Genomic DNA, 16,169 nt, shown 5'->3' on the forward strand with positions numbered 1-16,169 from the left:
TATTTTAATATATTTTTTCTTTATTTAATAAATTTTAAATTTTAAATAGTTTGCTAAATCCAATTTAAAGCTAATCAAATGTCTGTATTTATCGAATTCTTTTACAATTTAAAATTAATTATGTAAAAGAAATTTAATAAATTTGATTTATTATTTATAAATTAATTTAAATATAGTATTAAATTTATAATTAGATTTCATTATTCTTTACAAGACATTTTTAGTAGCTTATAAATATATACCATCTTTGATTAATTATTAAATATTTTTATATGGTGTGCATTATATGCAAACTAATTTTATCAAAAATAAAAAGGGTGTTCATACGTTTCATCATGTTGTTGGTGCTAATTATTGAGGACTATGGTATATTTGTTTTATTTTAGAAAAATAATACATAAAATCGTTCTATATATTCAATATATATAATTTAGATAACAAATATAATAATTATTAATATATAGTATTTATCTACTTATAACTAGTCTTATAGAATCTTATAATAAACAATTTAATAAAATTTTTATCAAAAATTTTTCATCAGGTTAATGCATTATCTTATTAAATTTTGATATAAAAGAATTTAAGCTAGCAGAAATATAAATATATGTAACTAAGCAAAATATCTTAACATTTTTGTTAATAAATTTATATACACATACATACACGCATACCGTAGGTTTAAACACAATGTATTTATTTAAAAGCTATGTAACTAAATCTTATTAAAAACTGTTTAAGAAAATTTATTATTTAAAATATTTTATTTGAAGAAAGTTACTGAAAAATTAAATTTTATACAAAATAATACAAGTTTATAAATAAAACAAACACATGACCTCTTAAGCAAATAAACATGCATTATCACTTTAGATTAAAAGAAACCAATTTAAAAGCTAAATATATATCTTATCAATTATTATAAAAAGCGAAGCAAGAAAATTTTTGATCCAAAATCTTATTTGAGAATAGTGTCTGTCGTCTTATTATCAAAATTTAATATCATACAAATAAATGAATGAATAAATAGATATCTTTACAAATTTATATTTACTTAAAACCTAAATAAGCACTGTAGATAATAATAATAAATTTTGGATTTATATAATATCTTGCTATTAATAACTAATAAAATATCATTTGACAAAATTGTGATCAAAAATATTTTTTGTAGTGTTTGTTTATCTTTGTATTTTTTAGTTTAGTAAACTAAATTTAAGTAAAATTGATGATATAACAAAATATCTAAACAAATTTATACATAAATAGATACATTTCCTCATATTTATGAAGATCTTTATTACTTCAAGCTAATATTCTAAAAATTCATCTGAAATTTAGATTTCTTCATTAAAAAACTCATAAAAGCTTCGATTTATTTTGAGATAATAAGGTATTATTAAAATATTTATTAAATTTTTTTAAAAATTTTTCTTTAAGGCTAAGCCATATTTAACTAAATATGAAATTCAAAAGAACTTTTAACAAAAAATATTATTTATACCTAATGATAGATTAGGATCAAGTCTGATAGAACTGTAAAAGAACATAGAAAAAATTAATTTAGTTAAGGTTTTAATTAATATTACTAGTAACCACCTATTAAATAAAAATAGTAAAACCTAGTCATACCAAATTTAATTTGTTTGAACAAAAAACATCGCAGTTAATCTTTTAATGTTCTAAAACAGAGTTTTTAATTAAATATTGATATTACATTAATTTCTTATATAAAAAAATTCTTGAGTGTCCAAAGACTGACTCACTTATCAATGAATTGATTAATAAAAATTAATAAAATAATAATTTCTAAAACATACTAGGAAATTTAATATAATTTTTTATAAATTCTATATAAAAAATAGTTATGTATATATTTATATATCACAAGTTAATTTATTAATTTATTTAATAGCAGAAATTAATATGTTGCTTCCTCAGCTTTGAAAATTACTTATGTCATTGTTTTGATTTCGTGCTAGCTAGCATCAAAGGATTATTTTTTTCTGATATTGTTTAGAGGTCTTTGCATACAACATCGAATTCTTAGTCTAATTTGTGCTGACTGAGCATGTAGAGTTTTACATTTTTTTTTTTATACTTTCAATAATAAATTAATAGTTAAATAAATAAATAATTGATTGGTTGATTATTAGAATAGAAAAATTTACGATGTTTTTTTAGATTCTTAAAATGTTTGTGCGTAAATCAACTACTTGAGATATACCATTCTTCTTGTTTTCTTCTAACTATTTAGATTTGAGCTATCTTTACAATTTTATTTCATCTTCGTCATTTTATTTATTTAAATAAAGATGACTGAGGTTGAATTTAGTTTATTGCTATTTTTATGTTTGCTATGATGAGTTTTTGTTTTATAAATGAAATTAATCAGAAGAAATATTTCTTTTTTTAGTCATTTTGCTTTAATTAATGCTTGAATTTTTATTAGAATTTGATTAATCTATTTTTAACTACTCTGCAATCAGAATGTTTTTCTTCGGGAGCGAGTCTATGGTTGAAGTTAATTTTTAATCCTTATTATTGCTATAATTATCGAATTAGTTTAAGTCTATTTAATTTATTACGTTTTACAAATCTTTAAGTTTGATGATATTTTGTTTTTCTTCAAACTCATTTTCATTTTACAATTCTTAGATTTTTTGTTTTTCTTGTTCTTTTTATTGTTTTTCTAATTTTTTTTATTTTTCTTAATTGTAAATTTCGATAACCTCATTAATTTGCTCTTCATTTAATTCAGTTTGTTTAAATTGTTACCATTTTTCTTTTTCTTTATGTAGATTGATTCTCTGCAATCTTTTTATCCTAGATTCATCTATTTTATTAAGCTCTTTCAGCTTTTATTCAATAATATAATTTGCTTTTCCTCTAGGTGAAAGTTCTTCAAAAGCAGCGTCTTTGGTATTTAAAGCATTTTATTCTTCGCTAAATTAATTCTTTCTCTTTACCAGAGAAAATGAAAGATCCTCCAACTCAATTGAATTATTTTTTGAAAAGCTCATTGCCTATAAATTAATTTTTTATGGAGAGTTTTCTTACGATTTCAAAATGTGTTTATATCTTTTCATTAAACTTGGATTAAGAGGGCTTTATGGTTGGCTTTTCTATTCTAGTTGATCAAAAATCTCCAAAGTATTCTTCTTCTTTAACTCCATCTCATTTTGTTTTTATTTTTATTTTACTATTTTTAGTTAAAAATATTCTATTTTAGTTTAAATTCTTTTATAAATTCTTTATTTTTTAAAAATAAAATGAATAATTTAAATCGTTAAATCTTATTCAATTTTAATCTAATAAAAATAATTTTTTTAGATCATGATAATTTTAATTTTATTTAAAGCTAAATTCAAAAAAAAGTGAATTTCTTTAATAAAATTATTAAATAAAAAACATTATCTGCTTTCAAATTAATTTTATCAGGAATTATCATTTGATTTTCACATAAAAATATCTGAATTTATTTAAGTTTTGAATAATTTACACAGTTGATTATGATATATTTTGTAGGTTCTAGATGCTTTCTATTCATCAGCATATGCAATTTTAAAGCTTAAGTAATTATATATTTTGTCGTATTTGCCTTAAATTTTGTTGTCAAGATTAAAAACCTCATATCTAGGGTCATGAGTGTCTGTTTTTACTTCTTCGATTCTTTCTTTTGGTATTAATTAATTTCATTTATTTTGTTTTATAAAAGCAGATAAATGAATTTAATATGAAATAAATTACTTTTGTCTTATTCTGAAACTTCACGAAAAGAAAGACAGTCAGTGCTATTAATTCTGCTTGTGAATTCGCTTAAGATTTATTAAGAATAATGCTAGATATCTTCCTCGTTATTTTTGCTATTACTTTCTTTGAGTATATTATCGAACTACTAATTATTTAAGCTCTTGTTTCTTAAATGAACATCAGATTTATCAAACACATTCTCTTTCTCTTCAAAAAATTTTTGGAATTAAATTCTCTCTCTTTCAGGAGAGTCTTGTGTAATAAATGTTAATTGTGTTATGTCATTTTTTTTATCACTTTTTTAGAAGTTTTTCAATCTCTAAAACATTTCTTTATTTATTTTTTAAATACAAACAATTAAATATTGTTTATTTCTAAGTCAAATGCTATAAATGAAATTTCTATTTTTTAATTATGCATTTTTCTTTATAAATTTCTATTCTAAATTAGTTTTTTTTAAAGGCCATTTCAGTAATTTTATTTTAATAAATAACTTTATTTAAGATAACAAATTTACTTAGATAAGGCAGTTAAGAATTCGATAAGCTTTGAGACACATTTTAAGTAACTCTTGATGAATTTAAACTTGTACTTGGCTTTCTGACATTAGAGTAATTATAATTAATATTAGTTGATTTAACATAATACTATTTCATCATTCTTTCAATTGTTTTTGGATCTGCAACATTAAGAGAATATAATTTCTTTGTTTTAAAGTCATTTTCTTGTTATCTGATTAAGTAGGCATTTGGATCAAGAGCTTTATTTTACTGCGAAAGAATTTTTTCACCATATTTTATCATTAAATTTTTGCATTCAGGCATTTTAACTTTCTCTACTTTTTTAGTCAGACTGCTCAAATTAAATTTATCAAAGATCTTCATGTTTAGATCATCACCAGACTTTTCAAAAACTTCATTAAGCTATAAAAAAATTAATTAAAATATTGAATATGATATGATTAGTAACTCACTAATTGTTTGCATTTTTCATTTGATTTTTCCCTTTCCTCTATGGAATCTTTCCTAACTTTGCCATATCTTTCCTAGATAAAATTAAATGCATATTAATCTGAACGTGTTTTCAATTTATTTTTTATAATTTAACTAATCAAATTTATTTAACAAACAAATAAATAGGCATACTCTCTCCAACTATTTAATCTCTTTTCCACTCTTGAAACCAGGCGATATTATTTCCCTAAAATTGTTGAGCTTCATGGCAACAAACTTTTAAACATCTTTTTCATTTGGTTATCTAGAGTTATGAACTGAAGTCTAACTTCTCTTTTAGTAAAAGCCGCAACCTCCAGAAGAATTATCTTCTGTTTTTACTCTTTATTATAATATTTCAGAAGAGTTATTATTCAGCTATTACATTAAAAAGAAAATATCTTCAATTAATAATATTAATATTTAGGCCAAATATCGAATTTACTTATCATTGAAATCAAACCTATATTAACCATATATAATCAATGCAATCAGGTATTACTTATCAAATAAAATAAAACCAATGAATATCAATTCACACTGTTGAGATAATAACAATCAATATAAAAAAAGATTAGTACTCATTTATTAATTTATTAGATCATTAATTTTGTATTTACAAACTATTCAAATTTTAAAACTAATCAACCGATTTCCCTTATTATAATTTTTTTACTTTTAACAATATCTATTTAAATCTGTAATTAAAATAATTTTATAATTTAATACTAAGCAGCAATAAATTTCAATTGTGTAAAAAATATAATTTGTATTTTTTATTCTATTATTGATTAATTTATTTGTTTATTAGTTTTATTTATTTAGACCGTTTTTAAATGAGTTACTTTTTTGACAATTTATAATATGAGATCTGTAAATTTATTTGTTAAATAATTTTGATAATAATTTAATTCAAATTCTCTTTTATCAATTTTTATGAATATTTAATTAATTGCTTCTTTATTTAACAAGAAAATATTTTTATATTATTATATATTTCTCATTTAATGAAATATTTTCAAAATTTATTGCAAAGATATATATTTTTAAAGTTTATGAAATTTGCTAATTTAGATTGTTAAATGTGTTTTATTTACTAATTTATTAATCATTTTTAAAAGTAATTTTAGAAATTTTATATAAAATTAAAGGGTTTAAATAATTAATTAATAGTTTTCTATTAAAAAAAATAATTTTAATGTGTTTATTTATTTAGTAAATTAATTAATTAATTTTGATTGATTATATATAAATTATGATGAAATGGAGAATCTGAAAATAGAAGGATGATAATTACTGAATACACAGAAATGTAATTAATTGTATGTGCTTTAGTTATATTATTGATTCAATTCTTTATAGAGTTAAATATAAAGTGAGTTACTCACTTACTTTTACTGAATATGTTCCAAGAAAATCCTTTTTTGATTATAAACTAAAGTTATGATATTTTCGAACAAAACTTTAACGCTATTTTGTTTGTTTATCAATGCGGATTCAGTTTAAACAATAGCTTTTTGGAAAACAAGACTTTAGCTCTAATCTGTTTATCAATTAATATTCAGTTTAAACAATAATTTTTATAATTTTTAAATTTATGTAAGTGGTATTGCTGGCTGATATTTTTATTTGAGTCAATTAATTTTACTGCAAATGAAATAATTTTAATAACATCTATGAGACTTGAGATTTTAATTAAATATTCAAATTTGAAAGAGTAAATAGTTTTTTTATAGTTTATTTTAAGATTGCTTTTTCTGATTTGCTAGTTGATTTAAATGATCTTCATGCATTTTAGGTTTCAAGATTTAATTTATTTGAATTATTTAAATGATTTTGAAATATTATCATGAAGCTTTTTGATGAATTATATATTTTTTCAAATAATTTTGGTTTGTAATGAATGAATGATAGTATGTATTTATGTTTGTTTGTTTTTATGTGTGGATCAGAAAAAACTTAATAATTTTATTAGTTTTGGGAAAGTATTATTTTAGTAAAGATTAAAATATATTTATTATTTTTTTTTAAGTTAGAAAAAACTTCATTAAGCTTCATCTTATTGGTCTTGATTACTATTTTGGTTAATTTTCTAAAGCATTTAAGATTGAAGTAATTACTATTGCTGCTATTAGTATTGTTACTGCTGTTATAAAAGATTAGCTTGAGATATCATTTGTTTAAAAGTGAGTTGTTGCTTGCTATTTTTATTACCTTTATCTTTATTTTTATCTCTAAATAAGAAACATATCACTAAGTAATGTACAAACAGGCAGCTAAAAAAAATCAAATTGTTTGCTATGTACTATGAGAAATTCTAAGCTGTTTCTTTTATTTATTCCTAAATATAATTATAATAAATATTAATTACATTTTCATAATTATATCAACTATATTTTAAAAGCTTTTCATATTGGAAAATATTTTTTTTTTTTCAAATAGGGTAGAATTAAACTATTTTTTTAAAGAAAAAATACATACAAGACAAACGTTTTTTTGATATATTTTTTTAATTGTACCCCCTTTTTATTTTTTGGCTTTATTTAAATAATAATTTGTATGAATTTACGATAATTTCTTAGTATCTCTTTGCAGGTGGTTTACGTATATTGTGTATTTGCTAAGAAGTCAACTTTCTTTTATCAACTATCTCCTATTAATCGTTTTGGATTTTGTTTTGCTAGGGAGCTGAGCTATATTAAGAATTTATATTTTGAGAGCAAGTTTGCATCTGCTATTCATTAATTTTTTTAATAAAATATTATCTCATAGGAAAGATGTAATCTTTATCGCTTTAGCAAGTGATTTAATTTCCTTACAAGAAAATTCTAAGTTAATTCATTTTGAGACCTTCGCCATTATTAGACTTATCCATGAATAACTCAACCATATTCTTCTTTATATCTATATAGTTATATTTTTAAGTAAGTTAAGTTAACAATCTTATCTATCATAAGTTAAATTGATTGGTTATATATAGTTAATACCTTAAAATGTTCCTTCATAAAGTATAATTGCATCCAGTTTGGCTGATCCCCGAATGCTTTCAAAAGTTACATTTAGACTTTGGTAGGTAGCATTATAGGTCTTAATTACATTGTCTTTTGACTTGTTTTTTAGCACTCTATTCTAGAAACTAAATTCAATGATTTCAAAATGTGGTAACTATTTGCCTCCTGCTAAAGTATAAATGTCAAAATTAGGGATTACTACTTCATCTTCTACTATGATGTTAAATACTCTTTTTTTAGCTCCTATGTCATTAATCTATTTTAATAATTTAAACTAATTAAAAATTCAGGATTTCTATCAATTACTTCTGCAAAAATCATTATCAAAGAATATTCGCCTGATCTCTTCAAAGGTAGCAGATATGAAAATGCTTTCTAGTCGTAAACGTAGGTTCTATGAATATTCCAGTCATATATTTCATCAAATATTGTTTTCCTTTGCTAGAATCTAACATCTTCTCTCCTTGCCACCTATCCACCATCTCTAAAAGTATCCTATTAATTTTAAATAAAAGGGATAAAATGACATCTAAAAAATTTGATGGTAGAGCATTCAGCAATATCATGAAATCAAATTTATGACTGCTTTATGATTTGTTAAGTTTTTCACTATTTAGAACTGAAAAAGCTAATTGCCTCTGACCTAAAATTACAAAAGCAAAACAAGTAAATGCTTACTGGCTTGTATAGTATTTTAGAGGAAGTATCCTTATAAAATTTATTCTCACCACAATTAATTGCTAAAATCTTCTCCTCCTTCGGTAGGAATGCCATCACCTAACTAAGAGTGAAGACATACCCACATAAAATGGCTTTTAATATACCTTAGATTCTAAACTACATCTATATTTTTAAGTTTTTATCTTCTATTATTAATCTCTTAATAAAAAGTAAAGTAATTTAATCAAAAAAAAATTTATATCACTATTTTTCCTTTTTATTAATTGAGCTGAGAGTTAATACTTGATTGATTGATAAATTGAATAAAAAAATAAAAGAACATATTGATGATAGATAGATAGATAAATAAATAATATGAAGATAATTAGAAAAAATCAATGACATATGATACTATTGTATAATAGCTATATAAAAAAGATAAAAGCCAACAAGTGAGATTGGCAATTATTATAATATTAATATCAGAAAACAAACATTTATCTATCACAAATTTATTTGATTTTAAAATTACTTACTGTAAAGTATATCTAACTTTTATTTTATATTCATCCCCATTAAATTATTAGCACTAGCTTTATTTTCATTAATTTTAAAATAATCTTTAACTTTTTCTAAATTTCTAGCAACAAAATCAATGATTTTTATTTGATCTTCAAACAAAAGTTAATTAGTATTTTTTAATTTGCAAAGATCTTTAAGGTTCTTAGTAACTTATCTAACCATTACACATTTAATTTTCTGAGCAATTTTCAAGGTCTACAATTAAGAGATATAAAATAGATAATAAAAAGTGCAAAATATGATTATTTAATATTGAAATGAGTGACTAATATTTATTTATTACAATAGTTTACTAACTAACTAAATATCACCTACAAGCTTTTATTAGTAAATAAAATAAAGTTTTTTTAGTTAAGTTTTAATATTTGTGCAATCAAAAGCTAGTTTTTAAAATCAAATAATCAACTCATTTATTTATTAATTAATGCATTGTTATTCTTTGGCTTCTACTTTTTAAAAGCAAATATTGAAAAAAAATTTTGTAATTAATCTCTAAAATTTTATAAATTTTAAATAAAATTAATATTGATTTTGCAAGAAAAATAATTTTATACATTAAATGACTAATTTATTAATAAACTTAGATAAAATAAATTAATTTTCTTATTAAAATAAAATTTGAGAATTGAAAAATGAATTAAAAATAAATATTAAATAATTAAATATGTAATCTAAAATATAAATATATCAATTTATATTCAAAAAAAATATTATTTATTTTAGATATTAAAATAATTAATTATTTTGGCTATTTCTTTTTATGCTAGCCCAAAACCATTTTTATTTAATATCATATATGATAAATGAGTTTATTTTCATACACTGATTTCATTAAATTAATACAAATTATAATTAATTTTATTTTCATATTAAATAATAAAAATACCAATTTAAAAATTAATATAAATTCTTAAATAATTCATCAAATAATATTCAAATTAAGTAACTTTAAAATTGTTCTTAATATTTTATATTCAATATTTCAATTTCTTTTAATAAATCATATTGCTATTCTCAAATAGGAAATATATATTTAGTAGAATAATAAATAAATAAATGTTATTTTATAAATTGGAATAAATTTTAAAATAATAAAAAAGTTATCTAAATTTTAAAATGCTTAAGGAGAATATTTTTCTTGATTTTAGTTCATGAAATAAGCATGATTAATACTTCTTAATAAATAGTTATTAGATTTAAATTCAATATACAAAAGATAAAGAAAATGTTTTTTAAAATTAGCTTAAAGCATGCTTTAAAAAAAAATAAACTTTTAAGGCTAAGTATTTCTTTAAGTACAAAATTTTATTGTTAAATATTTAAAAAATAATCTACTTGTTTGCTTGAATTAATAATAAAAAATAATCAACTTATCTGTTTGAATTAATAATTATAAAACTTTTTTTATTTTTATTAAACATTAAAAAGCTTTATTTTAATGCTCAAAACACTTAATTCTTTCTTAAGTTTTTGTTTTAAGTATTAGTAAATAAAAATGAATTTATTAAACACAGCTATTTTAGAAAGATAAAAAATAAATGAAAATATTCTAGTAAAAATTAAAGATTATTTTAGAATAAAAACTTAAATTAGATTCCTTCCTGATGAGAAAGATAATAATTGAAATAAGGATATAAAAAATTGAAGAGGATATCTTTATTTTAATATAATATTAATTAATTAATTATGCTAACTTATTAAATATATTTCTGAATCTAATTAAATATTTATTATTTGCAAAAGATTTTTTGCTTTTTATAATTAATTAATTAATAAAAGGAGATCAGTTCAATCAAATTCGTCATTTAGTTTTGTTAATAAATAATAAGATTTGAATAAATTCATAGTTTATTTTTATAAAAATAATAATAAAAGGTATTTAAAATTTCATAAATTCTACTAAATTAAAAGCTTAATGGGATTATTTGATAAAATAATATTTGTTGGCGCATCAGTGTCAATGGTAGGAGTATTCATATACTTTAGAAGAGAGAAGAAGTTTTCTTAAATGATGAAAGATATAAATTTAATGAAGGTTTATGAGTTCGATTAAGTAATTGATTATGAATAACTCCCACACAATTAAACGATAGCTCTTAGAGCCACTACTGATGGTAGAAGCTCTTTGAGGGCTGCTAGAATGAACCCATCCAGAGATGTTGTTTTTTCTACAATTGCCCAGTCTCATAATCCCCAATAAATGTTTATGGGAGCTCAAGGATTTTCATTTGATGTTAAAAACCCTCAAGGAATGAACTTGAGCATTTAAAAGACCCATGGAAAAGTAACAATTCTCTATGATCTACATAAAATAACCTAAGACTTTGAATACAGCGAATTCTAATCTCAAGCTCCATTAACACTTTATCAAAGATTTTAAGTAATGAGAGGATCGCTTAAATTTGCAGAATATGCCATTCTTCCTAATGAATAATACATTTTTATTGGTAAAATTCAAAATTAACCTGGATCTAAAGTTAGTCTCATCCCTCGTATTGTTATTGGAGATGATAAAATCAAGTTCTTAAAATACCTAGATTTGTATTTGGCTGCAAATAACAATAAAGGAAAGTACTGTATAGGAGCTTGTCTTGGTTTTGTTGCTACTCATTACATACTTACTAAGCTATTTCCAGATTAATTAAAATCAAAGAGAACAGTCGTTTTTAAAAGTCCAACTTCTAAAGGCTAAAATGGATTGGAGTGATAAATATAGTTAATTTAAGAATATATCTAACTAATTATTTCATATTTTATATCAATATTTCTACTTCAAATATCCTAGAAATTAATTTATCATTTAATCAAAATCATTTTCATCTGCAAATCCCTTAAATAATATCCTTTTTATACATGGGTGTGAGTTTATGTTTATATCTGACAAATAAATAACATTGAATTTTCTCGAACCTCGCTTAAAACTTTTTTGAATTAATTTTTTGCCAACAAAAATAATAAATAATTAGATTTTTTTATAATTTGTTTTGAATATATCTTTTTAAAAAATATATTAGTTGTTAAGTGAATTTATTTTGAGTGGATTATAAATAAATATTTTTATCAATATCAATCAATTAAAACATAATCCACTAATTAGATTTTAGAATATTTAATAAGATTTTATTAATTTTTCCTTTTATAAATTCTTTCAAAACCCTATTAATCTTTTAAAATGTTTAAATAAAAGATAGAATTTTCAATAAAAAATATTTTCTTTGTTTTTTTAGATTAATTTTTTAAATAGGTAAATATTTATAACTCAATTAAAATTTAATCAGCTTGTTAGATTTTAGATTATTTCATTAATTTTATCAATAATTCTTTTTAAATAAGAAAGTTTTACCTAATTTGATTTAACTAATAAATGTTTTTACAATGGTTTATGTTGTTTTTTTACAGAGTATTAAGTAGATTACAAAATAAATATTTGCATCACTCAATTAAAATAAAATGAAATTTAGGTTATTTAATAGGAATATATCAATTTTATAAAATAAAAAAGTCTTTCAAAATTTGTATAATTTTTAAAAAAGTTTTAACAAAATATTTAAAATATTTTCTTTTTTTTTTAATTTTATTTAAAGAGGAAAATTCTAATTTAGATGAGTGTTGTTTGCTTATTTTTGTTTTATTTGAATACTAAAGTAATAAAAGAATAAGTAGTATTTTCCATTTATTAGCTAAAATTAATAAGTAATTAAAAACCCTTAAATAATCTTTGATATAAGTATTTATAAGAAAGCATAAGAAAACAGAAGAAACCAGGAAAAACAAACTAAAGTATTACTAAAAGATGAATAAATCAATATTGATTTTTGCATTTTTAGCAGCTGCACTTTTTGGGTCAGCATTGTATATGGCGGTTAAAAAATAACATATTACAATAGATGAATCAGTAACTAAGATTTGGAGTTAATGGAAATAAAAACACAATAAGAGATATGAAAATACTGATTATGAATCTTACAGGTTGGAAGTTTTTGCTGAAAATTTAGAAGTAGTTAAAAATGATTAAACTGGAACTTATGGTATAACCAAATTTTTAGATCTAACAGACGATGAATTCGCAGGAAATTTTCTCAATTTAAAAGCACAATATCCTGAAGATTCTATAGCAGAAGACATTGAAGTAGACCCAAAAATTAACATTAATTGGGTTGAAGCAGGAAAAGTTTCTAATGTTAAATCTTAAGGAAACTGCGGTTCCTGCTGGGCATTTTCAGCAACTGCTTCTGTTGAATCAGCTTTGATTATTGCTGGTAAAGTTGATAAATCTATTAGCCTTTCAGAATAGTAATTAATAGATTGTTCTGGAGATTATGGAAATTATGGATGCGCTGCTGGATAAAAAGAATAAGCTTTGGTTTATATTAAAAGATATTCAATTACTACTGAATAAAATTATCCTTATACAGAAAAAGATGTTTAAAAATGTTACTTTGATAACACAAAACATATTCCTAATTACACTATTTCTGATATCAAAATTGTTAAAGCATCAACTAATGACTTGGTAGAAGCTCTCAAGATCTAGCCTGTCGCCGTTTCAGTAGATGCAACTAATTGGAAATACTACAAAGGCGGTGTATTTTCTGACTGTAAAACTTATTATCATAACCATGCAGTACTTTTAGTTGGATTCTAAAATGGAACTTGGCTAGTTAAAAACTCATATGGAACTAATTGGGGAGAAAATGGCTATATTAGACTTAAAAATGGCAATACATGTGGAGTAGCAAATTAACCTTATCAGCCTATAATTTGAATATGAAAAGCAAAATAATTTATAATAATAGTTGAATCATATATTTTACCTGTTTTAAATGTTAAAATTAAATATTTTTTTTATTTTTAATTAATTATTTTAAAAATTATTTCTAAATTATTTTTAGCTTTTATATCACACAAAAATATTTAATTTTAAGGTTTTGTTTGATTAGTTTAAATAAATATTTTATTTGTATTAATATATTGTAATTTTTAAAAAGTAAGTTAGAAACTCATTGCATTTATATTTAAAACTTGAACACATTTTTTAAATACTACATGAATTAATATTTAATTTTCACTAAAACATATTTATTTATTTCTATTATCCTTCTATATATGCTTTAAATGAATATAAAAATCAATAAAAGATAATTGGTTGATCATAAATTAATTCCTCTTGAAAAAAAATCTTCAAAATTTAAATTTCTTTTTAAGTTTAAGTAAGGAGTTTTCTTAAAAAAAATTCGACAATAAATGATTATGTAATATGAAAGAAACAAAAACTTTAATTAACAATAAGACTATAATCAAAATTCGGGCATATGTAAAATTAAAATATTTAATTTATGCTTTAGATTAACATATAAAAGTATATATATTATTTAATAGTACTTACTGTATGTACTCATCTTTAAGGGTTATTTTATATAAGGATGTTTTTTATATAAGCAGGAATTTTATTTTTTATAAAAAATTAAAAAATTAATTTTATTACCAATCGAATAATGCTAAATTAAGGTATTTTCTCTAAAAATATTTTTTCTTTGATTAGGTTAATTATCTTAAATAATAGAAAAAGAACTTGGTATTTTTACTCAAGTTTTTAAATTTACTTTATGCATTATTAATAAATAAATATTAAAAGCATTTAGTTTATATTTTATAAAATAAATAAAACCTAAAATGGTTTTTTTTCTACAAAAATGTTAAAAGCTTTTGTAAAAATATTTAAATAAATATTTCATGAATATGAAAAGCCATTTAATTTTTTTATTTTATAAAAAAAGTTAAATACTTTTTAATAAATAGATCTTAAAATATTAATCTAAAAAAATAAAATAATTCATAAAATTAATAAATAAATCCTATCATTTTGGAATAAAAATTGACTAGAAAAAATATTTTTATAAATTAATTCACATTTTATTAATTTAATTAAATGAAAATTAATTTATTAATAAATTTTTTAAATACATAAAAATACTTTTTAAATATCGGAATTTAAATATTTAATTAATATCAAGTAAATTTAAAAACTTTTAATATTTTTTATAAATAAATTAATGACTTATAAAAATATTTTGATTTGCAAATATTATTGATGTTAAAAATATTTATATATTGAGAATAAACATGATAATATTTTATTTAAAAAATAAGATAAAATTATTCATTTAATTTGAATAAAAAAAAGAACAAATGAATTTAATTTGATAAAATTAAAAAGTAAAATGAATGAGCTTGATTAATATCACTTTAATAATTTGGTTTTTTTTGTTACTAAAATTGGTTATTAGTAAATAGCTGCATATCTATCTATGTATTTATCTATTTATTAATTAATTAAACTAGAACATAATATATAATGAGTTTGTTTTTTTATTTGGTTATATTAATATGCTGCTTAAAGTTAGAATAGAATACTTGAAAGTATTTTGTACTAACTGAATGTAAAATAGTAAATAATGTGGATTATTAAAACAAACTAACTTATGATTAATTAATTTGAGTACTTTTAACAGTAATAAAATAAACGACTTTTTCTCTAAATTGATTTAATTTTAGTAAAAGAATCACATTAATTTGAGAGATTATTATTTGAATGTATTTTCATTGTATTTATCAATAAATTTGATTTTTTTGGAGATGAAAAGTAAAGCATAAATAAGTAATATACATGCCTAAAAATGAAACAAATAAATTTGCTTCTAAAAGTATACAAAAATAGAATATAAAAATAACAAGTATAAATTGGTATTGCTTGCTTGTTTGTTTGCATGGAAATTTAAAATAAATAGAGAAAGGGAATTATTAGGTGATAGGAAAGAAAAATGAATGAATAAAAAATTAAAATAAAGAAAAAGAGAAAAAAAGAATGAAAGTAATTAATGAGCGTTTAAAAACTAAAAATTAAATAATTGATTGATGGAAGGATTCACCAGAATTAAAATTTTCCTTGGAAGGAAACGTGTGTATGATCCTTAATTTTCCTTGTCAGAAAAAACAAAATACAAGGAATATCAAAATTTAAGCTTTTCTATTTCGTTTGATATGATAATTGAAAAATTGAATGAAATATGAATGAAAGAAGGTGAATTTAAAAGTGATGAAAGAAAGAGGAGTGGGAAATAAAAAATTTAAATAAAATAAATTCGAAAGAATTAAAAAAATTAAATAAAAG

General features: G+C 20.7%; 5 protein-coding genes across 5 annotated transcripts; 2 read left to right on the forward strand and 3 right to left on the reverse strand. All coding sequences in view use genetic code 6, as the record gives it.

The window, feature by feature from the left end:
• Nucleotides 1-1,959: 1,959 nt before the first annotated feature.
• TTHERM_00735200 (hypothetical protein) lies at nucleotides 1,960-5,189 on the reverse strand (the record flags this gene model as incomplete). Its single annotated transcript, XM_001011569.2, has 7 exons — nucleotides 4,899-5,189; nucleotides 4,727-4,798; nucleotides 4,271-4,676; nucleotides 3,751-4,083; nucleotides 3,503-3,676; nucleotides 2,172-3,202; nucleotides 1,960-2,100 (listed from the first exon to the last, which is right to left on the reverse strand). Exons 1-7 carry the CDS (start codon nucleotides 5,130-5,132, stop codon nucleotides 1,960-1,962), a joined length of 2,391 nt encoding a protein of 796 aa, XP_001011569.2. The 5' UTR covers nucleotides 5,133-5,189.
• Nucleotides 5,190-6,789: 1,600 nt separating this feature from the next.
• On the reverse strand, nucleotides 6,790-8,671 carry TTHERM_00735210 (Di-glucose-binding within endoplasmic reticulum protein; the record flags this gene model as incomplete). The annotated part of the gene is made up of 5 exons (XM_001011570.3): nucleotides 8,435-8,671; nucleotides 8,063-8,251; nucleotides 7,733-8,012; nucleotides 7,315-7,649; nucleotides 6,790-7,086 (listed from the first exon to the last, which is right to left on the reverse strand). The coding sequence occupies exons 1-5, from the start codon at nucleotides 8,597-8,599 to the stop codon at nucleotides 6,790-6,792; spliced, it is 1,266 nt and encodes a 421-aa protein (XP_001011570.2). The 5' UTR covers nucleotides 8,600-8,671.
• Nucleotides 8,672-11,222: 2,551 nt separating this feature from the next.
• On the reverse strand, nucleotides 11,223-11,609 carry TTHERM_000735229 (hypothetical protein; the record flags this gene model as incomplete). Its single annotated transcript, XM_012796385.1, has 1 exon — nucleotides 11,223-11,609. One exon carries the CDS (start codon nucleotides 11,607-11,609, stop codon nucleotides 11,223-11,225), a length of 387 nt encoding a protein of 128 aa, XP_012651839.1.
• A 1,182-nt stretch (nucleotides 11,610-12,791) lies between these two features.
• Nucleotides 12,792-13,763, forward strand: TTHERM_00735230 (papain family cysteine protease; the record flags this gene model as incomplete). Its single annotated transcript, XM_001011572.1, has 1 exon — nucleotides 12,792-13,763. The coding sequence occupies one exon, from the start codon at nucleotides 12,792-12,794 to the stop codon at nucleotides 13,761-13,763; it is 972 nt and encodes a 323-aa protein (XP_001011572.1).
• Nucleotides 13,764-15,453: 1,690 nt separating this feature from the next.
• Nucleotides 15,454-15,807, forward strand: TTHERM_000735239 (hypothetical protein; the record flags this gene model as incomplete). Its single annotated transcript, XM_012796386.1, has 1 exon — nucleotides 15,454-15,807. One exon carries the CDS (start codon nucleotides 15,454-15,456, stop codon nucleotides 15,805-15,807), a length of 354 nt encoding a protein of 117 aa, XP_012651840.1.
• Nucleotides 15,808-16,169: the final 362 nt, after the last annotated feature.

This window comes from Tetrahymena thermophila (genome assembly GCF_000189635.1).
Source record: "Tetrahymena thermophila SB210 genomic scaffold scf_8254736, whole genome shotgun sequence".
In the NCBI taxonomy this organism is placed as follows: domain Eukaryota; phylum Ciliophora; class Oligohymenophorea; order Hymenostomatida; family Tetrahymenidae; genus Tetrahymena; species Tetrahymena thermophila.